Genomic DNA, 17,188 nt, shown 5'->3' on the forward strand with positions numbered 1-17,188 from the left:
GGGAGAAATGCTATGAAGTGGAAATAAAAATGACAGAGATGTTTATCTCATTTTGTTAATTATATTCACATTTTCTGAAGGTGTAGATCTGAATCTAAGTATCTATTTAATTCTTTTCGTGTAAACTTTTTGTGAACCTGTGTCAATTTTTCCTCAAATTACTTAAACATTTTCTTTCCTTCTCCTTTGACTTTTTTTTTTTTTAAAGATTTTATTTATTTATTTGACAGAGAGAGAGAGAAGAGTAAGAGCACAAGTAGGCAAAGCAGCAAGCAGAGAGAGAGGGAGAAGCAGGCTCCCCACTGAGCAGGGAACCCAATGTGGGACTCGATCCCAGGACCCTGGGATCATGACCTAAGCCGAAGGTAGATGCTTAACCGACTGAGTCACCCAGGTGCCCCCCATCCTTCTCTTCCAACTTTAACACCAGGAATTTCATGTACACCCTAGATGTTTCTTACATTAGAGGAATTCCTGACTTTAGCTTTTAGATCTTTTCCTTTAATCCACATTGTATGTTAGCAACGCCAAACTTATCTTCCAATTCACTCCTTTAACTTTGCTTCCCCTGTTTAAATTGCTTCAGTGATTCCACCCCCTTAGTGTTTGTCTTGAATTGTAATGCTCAAGCTTTATTTATACTCTTAAGATCCTTGAGGAAAGATGATATTTAGTTTGGCCTATCTCACATACCAAATGAAGATATCTAAAAATTTAGTGCAACACATAAATGAAAATAAATATGAAACAAGAATAATGCAGTATTGCGAGAATAAAAACAAGTACTATGACAGATCTGTGTGAGAATTAAAATATCCATTATCAATTTTACTCCAAAAGTGGATTAAAATTTTACAATCTGGGTACATGTGTATTTCCAAAATTGAATCCTGAGTAGGCAGTGTATACAACAAGATGAGGAAAGGAAAACTTAGAATGTGCCAGACACAGTGCCAGAAATTCTGACATTTAAGCTCATTAAAATGATACAATATTCCTTCTAGGTTGACGGCATTATTCTACCCTACAAGTTGTAATCTTATTGATACCTAAGTATACTGCTAATACTTAAAATTTAACCTGATAAAATTATAAACTGACCATAAAATAAGCTCCTTTTGCTTTCTGTGAACATTAATTTCAGGGTCTTTATGCAGAACCTATGGTTTGATTTAATATTATAAACATGTTTTCCATATTTTTCATTACACTTGCAAAATAAATTCCATAAAGTCATATGGGGAGCCTATTTATAAATGCCATTATCAATCATTGAAAGATATATAAACAGACAAATGTGAGGGTTCTGTATAAGTGAACTCTATAAGGTCAGTTTTTTATGAACTAAACGATCCTCAAGGAAAAAGTCAACCAAACTTGATTCTGTTTTTAGGACTAAAACCAAAGAGATTAAGTTATCTTTGTATTTAAGAACTAGCCTCTGTCTAGGGGGCAGTGGGCTTGGCAGTATATTCAATGATCTCACCAAAAGCCTATGTAATGTAATGACATTAGACTGTGTGTTTATGGTAGATAATACCAGTGAAGCATAACACGATGCATCTTGACATAATTCAGTTTGCAAAACCAAAACTCATTCAACAGCCCCACAAAATTATGACAAGCAATGTAATACTTCTGAATAATACAAAATAGAAACATGGATATTCATGCATTCATTCATCCATTTGATATACTTAGCATCTCTCCAGGGCAGTGGATACTAGAAGGGACAGGATGACAGATTTGATACAATCATTGCCTTTGGAAACCTACAATCTAGGAGACAAGATATGAACACATAATTAAAATGTGAGGAATAAGGTAAGAAATAGCATAAAAGTGCTGCTATGGAGTGTCACAGGACTACAGAGGAAGGGGGTAATTTGTGTGGAGATGGCATCTAGGGAAGGCTTCATGGTGTTGAGGGCATAAGGGCTGTTTGGAAGTGTGGGAAGGATTTCAGCATAGAAAGGGGAGATTCAAATGAAGAGGGAGTGGAATGGAAGTGGGCTGTCACTGGCAGCTTTGGTAAATGCTGGACAGGTCGGTTTGACTAGAGGGTAGATCATGTGTAATGGAGTGAAAGGTAAAGCTGGGTGGGGGTGGAGAGGTTATGCAGGGCCCTCAAGGTCAGTCTGCGAGGGTGACAGGATCACTGAAAGCTTTTCTCAAGGAATTGATACAGTCCACCTGTTCCTTGAAGAACTTAGTAGGATAGCTTGAAGGAAGAGAGACCAAAGGCTGGAATTCTCTTCAGAAGGTTCTTTCAGTGGTCCAGACATTTGCTTGTGAAGGAGTGGAGGGAAAGAAATGAACATTTATTGAAAGCTCACTATGTGTAAGGCATTTATTTGTTTTAGCTATAATATTTCACTCAATTCTTGTAACATCTCTGAAAGGTAAATAACATTAACTCCAGCGTTCAGTTGAGGAGCTGAATCCCCAGAAGCAAGTCCAAGGTCTGGCACTGCAAGTGCTCAAGGAAAAAGCTGTCATATCGAATCAAAGCTGTGATTCATGCAACATATTTTCTGTTCTCAACAGAAGCTCCAAGGAAACAAAATAGTTTGTACAGTTCTAAGATTGCAACCCAGAGAGTTATTCCTACCAATGAGGCTCACCCCAACCCTTGGGTCAAATTCTGCTCCTCGTCAGGGGAACATAAGGATCAGACTGGGAGCTCAGCTGCACGGCAACCTTCTGCCAGTCCCACTTTATTCTTCCATGCCAGTCGTTGATTCTGGGTGTTCTTACTGCTGCGATCAAGCTCTCCCTTTCAACTCACAGGAGGTCAAGCCTCTCTTGCTTCTTAGACCAGCATCCCTGTCTTTGAACTGTGCCCACAACTCAGTTCCTATCTCTCCAATAAGATGTGAAACCTCTCTGATACCAGCACTTTGCCTGTTGCCCCCTGCCATGCTTCCTTCATGCAGTGCTGTGCTTATGTGACAAATCCACCGTCTAGACCCTGGGACCGTCCCAGCTCTCCTGGACTACTCCAGCTGGTCTGTAGAATCACCAGCCCCCACTCTCTCTGGTCTAGCTTATGCTTCTATTTGATGAAAAGACTTTTGACAATTGTCACCAGGGTAGTAATTGGTAATACTCATACTTAAATATTACATAGCACACGCTGTGTGCCAGGCATTGTTCAATGTGTCTTTCAAACATTTCTTCCTATAATCATCACATTATTAATAGCCTCCTTATTGATGAAAAAAAAAAGCAAAACAAAAGACGCGAGGCTGAGAGATTAAGTTACTTGTCTAAGGTAACATCAAGCATTCTGGCTAGAGTTTATCCTCTTAACCAGAAGGCTGTTCTTCCTTACCCAATGTCCGTGAGAAGATAAAGAACACGTTACCAGCGAATGTACTATCTCAAATGCCTCATTTAATACAACTGGCATAATACTACCACTAAGGGTTATAAGACTTACGTTAGTTAACACTGAGTTATAAATATGGACCCAACAAGCAGTTACAAAGAAGCCCTTACATGATGCTGAAACTTTGACATAGGAGTATTTTCATTTTGACTGAACATACTAAAGATGTTCTGCATTTGGGCAAGTCTAATAAGGCAGTAGTATTCAAAGATATTGCTATTTTACTTAGCCAAAATAATCCAAGAATGCTGGTAGAGAAGGTAATCCTGAATATGATATTAATAGGAGGGGAAACAAATTTAAGGATTTAAAGAATCAAAGCAGAGTTGGTAAGAGAGTAGATTTTAAAAATTCTCATCACAAGAAAAAAAATCAAATTAAAGACTGCTGACATCTTGGCAAATCAGATAGTTCTGCACACTCAGCTTTACTTGACAAAACGATGACACATTTTATTGTTATCAATTCAGAAGGTGAACATCTGACTAAATATATTATAATAAAATATTAAAACAAGAATTAAATAAGAATATAATATGTCAATGTTAATATGCTAATATGTTAATACGAATTTTGGACTCAAATTGGATTTGGCACAGAGTCTGCTTAAGACTCTCTCTCCCTCTGCCCCTCTCCTCCATGCTCTCTCTCTCTCTCTCAAATAAATAAGTCTCAAAAAAAAAAAAAAAGTACAGAGCACTCATTAAAAAAATTGGGGAGGGCATCTGGGTGGCTTGATTGGTTAAGCATCCGACTCTTGATTTTGGCTCAGGTCATGATCTCAGGGTTGTGAGATTGAGCCCCATGTTGGGCTCCCCACTGGGGATGGAGCCTGCTTAAGATTCTCTCTCCCCCCTCCCGACCTTCCCCTTCTAAAAAACAAAAAAAAAGAAAAAGAAAAAATTGGTGAATATCTCTGTGTACCAAGTGCTAGATAAAAGTGATCAAGAAATACAAGGAGCTTCTTTTCTTTTCTTTTTAGATTTATTTATTTTAGAGAGAAAGAGAGCGTGCGTGCACATGAGTGGGGGGAGTGGCAGAGGGAGAGTGCAAGAGAGAATCCAAGCAGACTCCCTGCTGAGCACAGAGCTCAATGCAGGGTTCGATTTCAGGACCCTGAGATCATGACCTGAGCCAAAAGCAAGAGTTGGATGCTTAATCGACTGAGCCACTCAGACACCCCCAAGGAGCTTATTTTCTAATGGTAGAGAGAGAAAGACCATGAGCAAGTAAATAAATAAATGCATACTATAATTCTAAATAGTAATAAGAGCTGTGACAAAAGTAAAACAAGGTAATGTAATTTAGAATAAAGAAGTGGTAGTGAACCAGCCATGACAGGACATTTGAGCTGGTACCTGAATGACAAAGTTGGGGAAGAGAGCAAGAGAAATGACTGTCAAGTGGGATACTCAACCAGTATGGTTGGAGCATAGTAAGGAATGGGGAGACTGGCATGAGACCAAGTCAGCGAGGTGGGCAGGGCACACATCATAGGTCCTTATAGGCCACAGCAAGATGGTTGAATTTTGTTCTAAGAAGTAGAGGAAGGCACCATCAGGTTCTAAGTTAGAGGAGTGATGTGACCTGATCTACATTTTTAAAAGATCACTTTAGCTGCTATTTGGAAAATGCATTACAGGGAGTCAAGAATAGAATCATTGAGACCAAGTAGGAAGCTACTGCAGCAGGGAACAGGAAGGGGGCAGCCTGGACTCAAGTTGTACCAGTAAAAAGAGGGAATAGGGACATATTTTGGGGGCAGAACTGACAGGACTTGTTGATGCAGTAGATGTGGGGAGTCGGGGAAAGAGAGCAACCTCATTGTTCTGAGTTTGTGTGATCTAGTGATATGTGGAAAACAAAGTTTTGGAGAAATCAGATCTGTAGAATATTGATAAGTGGAAAGAGAATGTAGTGATAGTCTTAGTGACATTTACGTTAAACTTCGGGAAATGACAAGCAACAAACTTTCACAAAGTCATATGGAATATGACCATGGGTTAGACAGTTTTCCTATCAGCCACCGCAAGCCCGAGACCATTCTCAGCTCTGGAAATGAAGACGAAAACTGAGCCATCCATTCTGGCCTATGTGAACATATTTTATTTCATAAAGCAGTTCTAGAAATGCTGAAGAGTGTGAGCACATGGTAAGTATTTGAAAAATGTGTGGTGAACTGAATGACAGCTGTCCCATTACACTCAGAGAACATGTAACATAACCTCCTATAAAAGGGCTAAGAGTAGAATTGAGAACTCTCAAAATTGCCATGAATTGTGAATCTGAATTACATTATTCCCTATTTTAAAATTTCTATTTTGTGGGTGTGTATACATATGTATGTATATGTATTTGTGTGTATTTCTCTCTGATACTATTGATGGGAAAAATAGGTATGCTCTAATCTTTTTTTGATTATTATTTTTAAAGAATTTATTTATTTATCTGTCAGAGACAGAGAGGGAACACAAGCAAGGGGAGCGGCACGTAGATGCTGAGGAAGAAGCAGGCCCCTCGTTGAGCAAGGAGCCCAATGTGGGACTCGATCCCAGGACCCTGGGATCATGACCTGAGCCGAAGGCAGATGCTTAACTAACTGAGCCACCGAGGCATCCCTCTAATCTTTTTTCCTAGTATCTAATCAGCACTTTTCCACAATGCTTTTATTTAAAATGAATAGTCATTACCTACCTGTAGCATATCCCCAAGGTCTGCTGTGCTAATATCTGGATCCTCTGTGGTGTTGAAGGGCACAGGAGTTATCCGTACAAGGGTGAGCACTCTAGGTTCTGGATATCTCCATAACATCATCCCTGAGCTATCTTCAGTTTCATTGTAAAACAAGACTTCATAGACACCAGGCATTTTCAAGGGTTCTGTTAAAGGAAAAAATAATTAATTGCATGCTTTTGAAAGGAAACATGTTGATTTATTACAGAAAGAGAACATTATGAGGATAAAAGATAAGAATGTAAAGAAGCTGGCTGGCCATTTTTAATTGGTTTGAGACAGGAACAAATTAAGAATTTTCCCTTAAGACAGACTGAAAGGTAATGTACTATTTTTTTTATTATGTTATGTTAATCACCATACATTACATCATTAGTTTTTGATGTAGTGTTCCATGATTCATTGTTTGCATATAACACCCAGTGCTCCATGCAGAACGTGCCCTCTTTAATACCCATTAGCAGGCTAACCTATCCCCCCACCGTCCTCCCCTCTAGAACCCTCAGTTTGTTTGTAATGTACTATTTTTGTACTGCAGGTATTAACGTACTTTTCAAGTGATCTTAATGTGCTATTTAGTGAACGTGCAGTTAAAACTCTCTCACATACTGAAGCTGTTGCTACTTACCAGCATCTCGTACATACTGGAATAGGCCTGTCCGTAGGTCATCTGAACTTTGTTCACTTTTAAACATCTGGTTCTTCTCTATAGGAGACGGCATTTGGGACACTGCTTCGGGAACTTGCGCTTCAAAATTTCCCTCCTCCTTAAGGTATCCACTGAGTAATTCATGTAGAAGAACTAAACAGTTCAAATGTTCTTGACCCCAGAAAACCTTTAACAATCATACGAAAAATTTTAGTGGCTTTTAAATACAAACATTTCATGAGGATAATTAGGCACAATCATACTTGAATTAATGCAAGACCATAATTACGTTCAATTTAATTATTGACAATAACTTAACTATAGTTTCTAAGTAATTGACCTATGGGATGAAATTCTATTACTTGAATAAATATATAAAAACAAGAAAATCAATTACATCATATATTGTGTTAATAACAATCAATTTTCAATGCTGAATTACCAATGAAATTATGTTAGTGCAAGGTAATGTTTATGAGTTAACTTAGCTAAGTGAGAAAACAATGCCTATTACAGTTTGAGAGAAGGCAATGAAGATCTTCTAGGCCAGAACGTTTTTAAAAGAATAATAATAACCTTGTGGAATAGCTTCCTACATTTTGTCATGAGATTAAACAAACACCTCTCAATTATAAGGTTCCTTTCTTTGCACTTTTACTCTTCAGAGAAAAAGAGAGGGAAGATGCTCAATGAACTTGAACTCAGAAGGCTCCCAACTTCTGTGTTTACCTAGAATGTGCCAACATACAGTATTCCACAGCCCCTGAGAAGCAACCATAGAGGAGATACAGTAGAGTTTCAGAACAAAGGCCTTGGTGTTTTCTGTAATAAAGAGGATCAAATTCTCTTTTCTCTGCATGTGAAGAGTACTAGTCCATAACAGAAGTATGACCCGTGGGTAATAATGATTAATGTCAGAGGACTCAAAATGCAAATAATGTTACATTTGTTTGTATATACTGGATAAAGGCAATGCAACCATTATTTCTAAGAGAACCAGATAAACACAGAAAAGAGAAAAAATATAAAGACGCAGAAAAAAATAACCCTATACCAGTGGGTAAATTTTAAACCTAAGTTTGGGTCCTGCTCTCTGGAATTAAGGCAGTAGAAATAAAGGTAAGAGATGTGATACTAAGTCTACTGTGTTCTCATCAATCTTATTTTTATTGGATCCTGAAAAACAGAGAGAGGTGAAAAGTCAAGCTGGGGAGTTGAACGCTGTGCTCTGGGCTTTAAATTGTCAAGAGACAGTGACTTTATCATGTAGAGATAATATACTATGTTTTTGTCTTATTGTTGATTTTAATGAGGAGTTACTTTGCTGTCTTGGGAAAATGGTAATACAGTTAATACTGTTGATAAAACAACATGAAATCACATGCTTATTGTTAAATACATGAAGATTTCCTATAGTCTCCAAAGCAATACAAAGCAGTAAGTTATTAGAATCCTTCCACATCTTCCCGTCAGTAAAAAAACTGGTGAAAAAGTCAAGGCAACACAACTTTTAGATGAAAACAAGAAATTCATATATAATACGCCTCCATTATTAACAAATTAGTCATTTCCATTTTCTGTAATTGTGAATTTCTCAAGATTTTTGGATTTATGTCAAACTTGGGGGACATCAAATCATATCAAGAATACATTCACATCTATCCAAATAGAAAGTTACCAAGAAATAAGTTGAATATCCTCACACAGTCCATACCTGGCTATAAATCAAATGCATAAAAGGCTGCAATTGATTATATATCAAGTGTTAATCATCAAATGTTATAATATCTAAAGAACCTGCCATTGGCAAATGGTTATTATATACTGCTGATGGCACAGTGCTTGAGACAACTTGACTACTTTGTAGAAAAGTCTATAATTAGAAAAATGTTTAATGACCCAGCAAGCAATTCTACTCCTAGTCATATCCAAGAGAAATGAAAACATATGTCCACACAAGAGCTTGTACACAAATGTTCCTAGCAGCATCATTCATAATACCCAAAGGTGGAAAGAATCCAAAAGTCCATCAACTGATAAATACATAAATGTGGTATGGCCATACAATGGAATATTATTTGGCCCATAAAAAGGAACAAACTAGGGGCGCCTGGGTGACTCAGTTGGTTAAGCGTCTGCCTTCAGCTCAGTCATGATCCCGGGGTCCTGGGATTGAGCCTCGCATCAGGATCCTTGCTCAGCAGGGAACATGCTTCCCCCTCTGCATGCAGCTCCCCCTGCTTGTACTCTCTCTCTCTCTGTGTCAAATAAATAAATGAGATCTTTAAAAAAAAAAAAAAAAAAAGGAACAAAGTATTGGCACCTGCTACAAATGGATGAACCTTGAAAACACTATGCTAAGTGAAAGAAGCCAGTCACAAAAGACCAGATTATATGATTCCATTTACATGAAATGTCTAGAACAGTCAAATATGTAGTCATAAAATGGATTAGTAGTTGCCTAGACCTAGGGAGAGGATTAGAGGGTAATGGGGAATGAATGCTAATGGATACAGGGTTTTGAGGGTGTGTGTGTGCGTGTGTGTGTGTAAATATTCTAAAATGGGTTATAGTGATGAGCACACAACTTCATGAATTACTAAAAAACCACTGAATCGTACACTTTATTTAGGTGAATTGTATGGTATGTGAATTCTATCTCAATAAAGCTGTTAAAAAAAGTTTAGTAAGAGATCAATCTGATAATACTCTTTCTCACCCTATCAAGATTTAGTCTAACAGTTCAAAAAATGAACAAAGGCTAGTTGAAAACTTATGGGAAAAATGTGGCCAATTCCCACAGACCTGTAGCAGACCTCCTCTTAAATCAATGGATATTTTTGGTATGGACTGTTCTGGGCCTGGATTGCCACTGTGTTTACACCACTTAGCTTCCAGATTGACAGTAGCACAGCATGGTCCTAACAGAATCCGATTTCTTTCTTTGAGACTTGTTTTAAGCAGAAAATCATTTATGCTGAGTAGAAATGATGACCCAAGAATTATGCCTGGAAAAAAAAAAAGAAGAGAGGTATATGTTATAATTATTCCTTGTCAAAAATGTATGTTTGAGCAAGAACTATCTGTATTTTTTAAAAAGCATTAATTCATCCTTTGTCAGAGTCTTCTTTTTCAGTTGGCTTCCTCCCACAGTTTTATGACACTTATATAGAATTCTAGTTATGAAGCAGGTATGCCTCATTCACATTCCTAACAAAGAAATATTTGCCAAAACATTATGACTTTTTCCATGTGTGAGCATTTTAAGTTTTATGAGTAGAGACATTTTCATTAAATTGTGCAAGTTTTTCAAACAACTACATTAAGAATAAGAACAGCTGCTTCATTTGTCTATTGTTAACATGATGGGAAAGGGCAATTTTCTGTGATTTCTTATAGTAACAGAGTATAGTATATTATTTTGCTAGACACTCAAGTTTTTGACTGGCCCATGTTAAAATTCAAAACAATCAAAATATGTAACATGTGTTTTCTAAAAATTTTAGTTTAATCCAAACTTCACACATCATAACCACTTGAAGTTTACAAAGTCTTAAAAACAGATAGTGGCAGGTTAGATTTATGAGAAAAACTATACGCTATAGTTCAAAGTAAATATACCCAGAAAAGGAATACACTTTAAAATGTAGGTTTTTCTTTTGAACTTAAACTAGAAGTGTAGATCAAAACCTTTTCATAAAACCAACAGCACACTTTAAGATATTTGGATGCAAAGTTAGAGTGGTGGGTTAACTTTCCCCAAGGAGCTCATATTCTGAATTGTCATTGTGAATATTGAATTTCACCACACCACGTTTGTAATGCCCATGGCTTATTTTTCTAATGATACTTGATCCTTAAAAGAGATGGAAGATTAAAAAACACCTTAGGCCCATAGTATACACGTTTCAAAGTATAGTACCCACATTGACTTTTCAATTCTGTGGAGACTTGAAAACTTCATATATGTTGTATGCTCCTACTACAGAAATAAGATACATAACTTCTAATCTTCCATGGAAGACATCACACCCATGTAAGTTAGAGCTAAGACTTTTGTTAAAATTTAGGATGGTAGAAATCAGGTCCATAAATTTTTTCAACTCTATTATGGCACGAAGACTTCCATTTCATTTATACAACTTTCTTGATTCACAACTACACCTCACTTAAAGAAAAGAAATAAAACAGAAAATTAAAAAAAAAAAAAAAAGAAACAGGCCCCCCAAATACCTAAGAATCAAAAATCATCTCCATTAGTGGAGTTTAAAACTCAAGTCATAACTTCCTGACTTAACTGCATTACCTTTCCTGAAATATTTACTACTCAACAGTAAATATCTGCTAAATGAAACATATCAATTTATTATTCAGAAATTTCTCATAATGGGATTATGAAAGTATAGGCTTGATTCAGTATAGTCATCCAGCAAATGAGTATTAAGGGAACATTAGAATTACATTTCTCTTTATTCCCCAATACATGCATCTTCATTCTGCCCTACAGTGAAATACCCAATTATCTGATAGTAATCTTAATGTGAATATTCTTTTGGTTCCTCATACACAAAATGCTTAATACCAAAGGCCTTCTAGGTTGCTTATCTCATTTAATGTTTATCATTACCTTGCCAGACACCCAGATTTAAAAAATCTCAGGGCCCACTTTGGGGGCTCTTGCTCTCTTATTCCAAGACTTAATTTCTAGATCATTCTATCCATCTCCATTATTTTAAAACATCAAGGAAGAGAGATTTTGGTAAGCTAAATGATTGAAATAGTAGACCACATCATTTTCAAGCTTTAGTAGACTGACCATCCTGGAGGCAAAGACCATTTTATTCAGTCTACTACTGGGCACAACAGTAGCTCTTTGGGATATATCCCCCCAAACTGAATTGCCAGTATAAAATCTGATCCTCCTCTCATCTGTCTCAACGTATTTTTTAATTGACAGACAAAACAAAAAAGTGCTTAAATCTTTGCCATTCTTCATTCTATCACTGTGTCATAGAATAATAAGGTTAGATGGAGGAGACCTTAGAAGCCATCCATTCCAAGTCCCCCTCCTCTAAAAGAAATCACACAAAACTCTTTTTATTTTGAAACGATGTTAGGAGCACCTAAAACTTGCAAAAATATACAGAGTTCCCATATACCTCTCATCTAGCTATGTAACCATAGCAGAAATACTGAAACCAGGAAATCAACATTGATATCATACCAGTAAGTAATCTATAGATCTCATGTAAATTTTGCCATTTTCCCCACTAATGTCCTTTGATGGTCCGGGATCCAAACTAGGAATCCCTACTGAATTTAGCTGTCAGGTCTCCTTAGTCTCCTTTAACCTGTGACAGATCCTCCAGCTTTCTTTGTCTTTAATGACCTTGATGTTCTTGAACAGTCTAGGCCAATTACTTTGCAGAATGTCTCTCAATTTTAGTTTATCTGATGTTTTCTCATTAGAATGAAGTTATACATTTTTGGCAAGAATCCCAGAGGAGTGATGCCCTTCTCCATGTTATCATATATTGGGGTATGTGATATTGATGTTTTACTACTGGCAATATTAACTCTGATCACATGGCTAAAGTGGTGTCTGCCAGGTTTTGCCACTGTAAAACTGCTATTTTTTTCTTTTGAAAATAACAAATATCTTGTGGGGGAGATATATGAAGATCATGCAAGTATCCTCTTTTACATCAAACTTTTACCTGCTAATGTTTTAGCATCCATCAGTGGTTCTTGCCTGCAATGATTATGACTGTGGTGTGTGATCATGTTGGTTTTCCATTTTTCTTTTTCTTCTACATTTATTAATTAGCGTTCTATGGTAAAAAGAACTGTCCTTTCTACCCCATTTATCAGTTCAATTATTTATTTGTATGTGTATGGACTCACAGGTATTTATTTTATTTTATGGGTTATAATCTAATACTATCATTTACTTTGTTGCTTCAACTGAACCAGCTCTGGGCATTGAGAACCCCTTCAAGTTGGGTCCGGTGTCCTTTCGATATACCCCCAACATTTTTTTTTTTTTTAAGATTTTATTTATTTATTCATGAGAGACAGAGAGAGAGAAGCAGAGGGAGAAGCAGGCTCCCAAGGAGCAGGGAGCCCGATGCGGGACTCGAACCCAGGACCCTGGGATCATGACCTGAGCCGAAGGCAGACGCTTAACCATCTGAGCCACCCAGGCGCCCCTACCCCCAACATTTTTTGAGAACTTTTTTACTTTCTGGCCATATAAGATGTATTAGGCTTATCTTGTATTTTTCCCATCTCATCTATGGCATCAGTCATTTCTCTAGAAAACAAAATCTGGATGATAAGTATGCTCATTGTACTAGGGCGTCACTGCTTCTAGGCCTTCTCAGCAGAGAGGACTAAGGAGCCTATGTATATAAACCACCCATGTTTATGTACACATCTGTTTCTTTACCTATCCATCAGAACAGATACTAAAAATCATGGATTCATACTGATACCTCTGGTTCTAATCCAGCACCACAGAGTGGTTTCTAGCCTTCTCCCTTTCCTTATTTGTACCTCTTCCTATAACAGTGAGAAACCTGCTGAACACCTCTTCTATGTGCTGATTTCTAATCATTCCTAAAATATCACTTTGAAGTGGTGAAAAGTAAAGCAGAAGAACTAAGACAGACATAAAGGACAACATCATGAGAGCAAGGGTAATTATCAAAGAAAAGACTATCAAAGAAAGGGCTAATATTTATCTCCAAGAGTCTTGTTAAGAATGGGCTTGACAACATTTTGTCTGCAGCATACAGATGAAGATTACCTTTCTCACTCTATAACAGATTTCATTTATACAAAGATATTTGTAAGCATATGATAAAATCTTTGTAGAAGTAACTTAATACATACAGAATTTGGATCTTACTAGATATTTCTACTATGCAGGAACTACTCAAAATACTGATATTGTACTGTCTAAATTAGTTTCTGAGGTTTTGCTTAAAAAACAAAACTAGTACTGGAATGACAAAATTTACATCATTCTATCTTATATATATTCCACAGAAAGTGCCTATCTCTTCTCAAAGAAGAACTTTTTTTTTAAAAAAAGATTTTATTTATTTATTTGAGAGAGAGACACAGAGAGAGAGAGAACACAAGCAGGGGGAGTCATTTCTCCCCCTGAGGGGGAGAACCAGAGGTATCAGGGGGAGTGGGAGAGGGAGAAGCAGGCTTCCCGTGGAGCAGGGGGCCCGATGTGGGGCTTGATCCCAGAACCCTGGGATCATGACCTGAGTCAAAGGCAGACACCTAATGACTGAGCCACCCAGGCGCCTCTCAAAGAAGAACTTAAGTAGGGTTGATGGAAGGCTTTTCTTAATTCCCTAAAGTTAAACAATTATAAGTATTTATTGCCTGGGGTGAGGAAGGATGTGAGAAAAAATTCTAAACTTGAATTATTACAAACAAGTATAGAAATACTGACAGCTTTTTGTCACTACATACCCTGTTAAACACACAAACACTTCACTGCCGTCATACAAATCCTATTCTTTTTTGCTTGGGTAGAGACAATGGGATACCTAGAATTCGTGCGAGAATAAAGATAAAGGTCGGGACTGTAATCTCAGAAAAGTGGCCCAGAAGTAGGAAACCAATGGTCAGGCCAACACCTGGGAGCCTGCAAGAAGAAGAAGAAAGCCAGCCAGACTCTGGTGTGTGTTGAGGAGGGTAGGAGGCGGCAAAATGTACCTGAGATACAGAGACCTTACAATGGAGGCAGGCACTGTTCTAGCTTTAGCTTTATTTCAGCAATAATAGAATCTATGCTTTGCCAGAAAGCAGGCTAGTAGGGCTGGAAAGTTGCCAGACTTTGATTTTCATGTTTGATACTCTGTGGAGTTTGATTTGGCTCAGGGATGAGCATGAGATTCAATGAAAACCAATGAGGTACAGTAATACTTTTGGGAAAGTGGCCTTTCCTCTTGCTCCCTGGCTTTGAAGTTAAGAAAATGAAGGCACTGGAGCTGCTAGGAGCCCCCATGTGGGGTCTGAGGCAGAAGCTACGTAACACAGAAGGGAGATCTACTGGATTCTGCCATGCCTAAGGACAGCACTGGTCCCAAGCTTTTCACCTACATGAGACCGCTTAAATCAGCTTAGGTTGGATTTTCTGTCATTTACAACCTAAAGCATCCCTACTGATACACAGTCTCTAAGTAAAGGGATTGCCAAGGGAACCCACAGTCTTCTATTCTTTCCTCTCACCCCAATCTCTTATTCCAGTGAATTTCTCTACTCTCATGGCTTTAAGGACAATTTCTTACGACAGTGTTCATAACCATGCCTAATTCTTAAGAAAGTGCTACTCCCATGCCTCTATCTATCTGTAAGCCTTCTGGATCTCTGCGATAACCTCCACCTTGATATTTATACATGCATGCATTCATTATTCAACCAACATTTACCGGTTATCTACTACAGACTGGGTAAAGTAAATAATTTGCAATTTTTTCTCCTCAAACCAGATTTTTCCTTGGCAATTTATCATCCTCAAGTTCCGAAATCTAAGGAAGTACTAGAGGGGAAAAAACAATCAACAGCGTTTGTAATATTGACCCTGTTAAGCAAGTGAACTGTTAAAAAACATGGATACTTCCCTACTACCAAAATTTTTTTTTTTTTTGCTTTGTATTCTCCTTTGTGCTGTTAATTCTTTCATTCTAATCAAGTATTTGTGTACCTATATGTAAGTTGTTCTTCATTTTTCTCACTCCTTTTCCCCAACTGTCTATTCCTCACTCTCTTCTTACACCTTTGTCATCCATTTACAGTTTGTACTTGGCTCTATCTCAGGTCCACCAGCATTGATCATGGACTTGTTTAAACACACAGGTGGCACTGAGAATTGAAGATGCTCATGCTAGCAGTGAGGACACAGAACAGGCACTGCCCAAAGGCACAGACATAAATGTGCCCTGCTTGGTCCCTTCTGCCCCCTTCTCTGTTCTTCTGCGGTTCACTTTTGAGGCAACCGATTTAACCCATCCGCATGTGCCCATTGGCCCCCCCACACTGATTACACACACCAGCTGTGGCTTTGGTCCTCATTGAAGGGTTCCGGGTGTCGGTGCCCCCACAGAAAAGTTGACCCACAAGTACCAGCTTTTAAGTTTAAATTAGAGTCTCTGTTTCCTTTTGAACATTTCCTGTTACGTTTTTAAAAAAAGCTACAACAAAATAACAGAAAAACAATGTTAGTTCAAGTGGTTTTAATCTTGGCGTAAATGACCAGTAATAGGAGATTATGATGATCGCTTAATAATAAAGAGTGGTGATGAATTTCACAAAGGTCATTTATAAATGGTAAACCAAACTTCACACTTTTACCACAAAATATGAAAATAATCCCTGGGACCCATGACAGGGTTATTAATTTTCCTTTTCCCTTTCTTTCACTCCATGAAAAGCTAGCCTATGGGACATCATCCTCTCCTTTTTGTTTTTTCATCAGGAAACATGCTAAATACCTTCCTTGGGATGAAATGAATCTTGTTTTATGTATCACCACACAGATACACCCAGGGCCACAGAGAACACTCAAGAGTTCATGTAAACTAGATACTTCTACATTTCAAATCTGGTATAAATGGCAACAGAAAGTGCATTAAGGAATGTGTTACTCTCCTTCCTAGTGGACTACTAATGTACTGTTGGATAAAATTACTACATGTAAAAACTATAAAGAACTATCTTCTTAGTGTTGGAAAAGGCCAAGTGATTTTGTGACATTCTGTATCTGCACGTGTGTGTGTGTGCATACTGCAAATATGACGATATGCTTACATTTGTTCTAGCTGGCGAATACATAGGTGTTTGATGTGTTACCCTTTACATTTTCTGAACTGTTCATTTCCCCCCTAAATTTCCGAAAATAATATGGAGAGAAGAAAAAAATTAAGAAATATGCTGTGGAAGTGTAAGATTTTAAATGGTCACTTAAACTTTTAAAGTATGAATATTATTAAAGTTACTCAAACACTTATCAGGTCATTTTTTAAATCTTTTAACTTTGAAATAATAATAGGCTTTTAGAGCAAAGTTGATATTCTTCACTCAGCTTCCCTTAAGGTTAACAACTTATGTAAGCTATAGTATGATTCTCGAAAGCCAGTAAATTAACCTCAGTACTCCTAACTAATTTATGGACCTTATTTGAATTTCACATTACTCCCCGCATGTCCTATTCCTGTTCCAGGATCCAACCCAGGACACCACATTGCATTTAGCAATTGTGTGCTCAGGTCATTTTGACCAAGTATATAACCTCTTCTACTTCCTTCCATTCAACAGAATGCTTTTCTGCCTGATTTTTCCATTGGCCTCTTTCAAAAATCTGTGTTTATATTTTTAATTTCAGCCCTAACAAA

The 17,188-nt window shown here is 37.5% G+C and overlaps 1 protein-coding gene across 10 annotated transcripts in view; it reads right to left on the reverse strand.

Annotated features, from left to right (window-relative positions):
* The window catches only part of VPS13B (vacuolar protein sorting 13 homolog B), a 768,399-nt gene that overhangs the window by 139,434 nt on the left and 611,777 nt on the right, over nt 1-17,188 (reverse strand). For all 10 annotated transcript variants that reach the window (XM_064588058.1, XM_064588057.1, XM_064588054.1 and 7 more), the window contains 3 exons: nt 9,579-9,781; nt 6,753-6,960; nt 6,086-6,270 (listed from right to left, as the gene is read on the reverse strand). In XM_064588058.1, coding sequence (XP_064444128.1) covers nt 6,086-6,270; nt 6,753-6,960; nt 9,579-9,781 — 596 coding nt within the window. The remainder of the gene's footprint in view (nt 1-6,085; nt 6,271-6,752; nt 6,961-9,578; nt 9,782-17,188) is intronic.

This window comes from Mirounga angustirostris, unplaced genomic scaffold (genome assembly GCF_029215605.1).
Source record: "Mirounga angustirostris isolate CCGP_5_RB_7025 unplaced genomic scaffold, mMirAng1.0.hap1 SCAF_4, whole genome shotgun sequence".
Lineage (NCBI taxonomy): Eukaryota > Metazoa > Chordata > Mammalia > Carnivora > Phocidae > Mirounga > Mirounga angustirostris.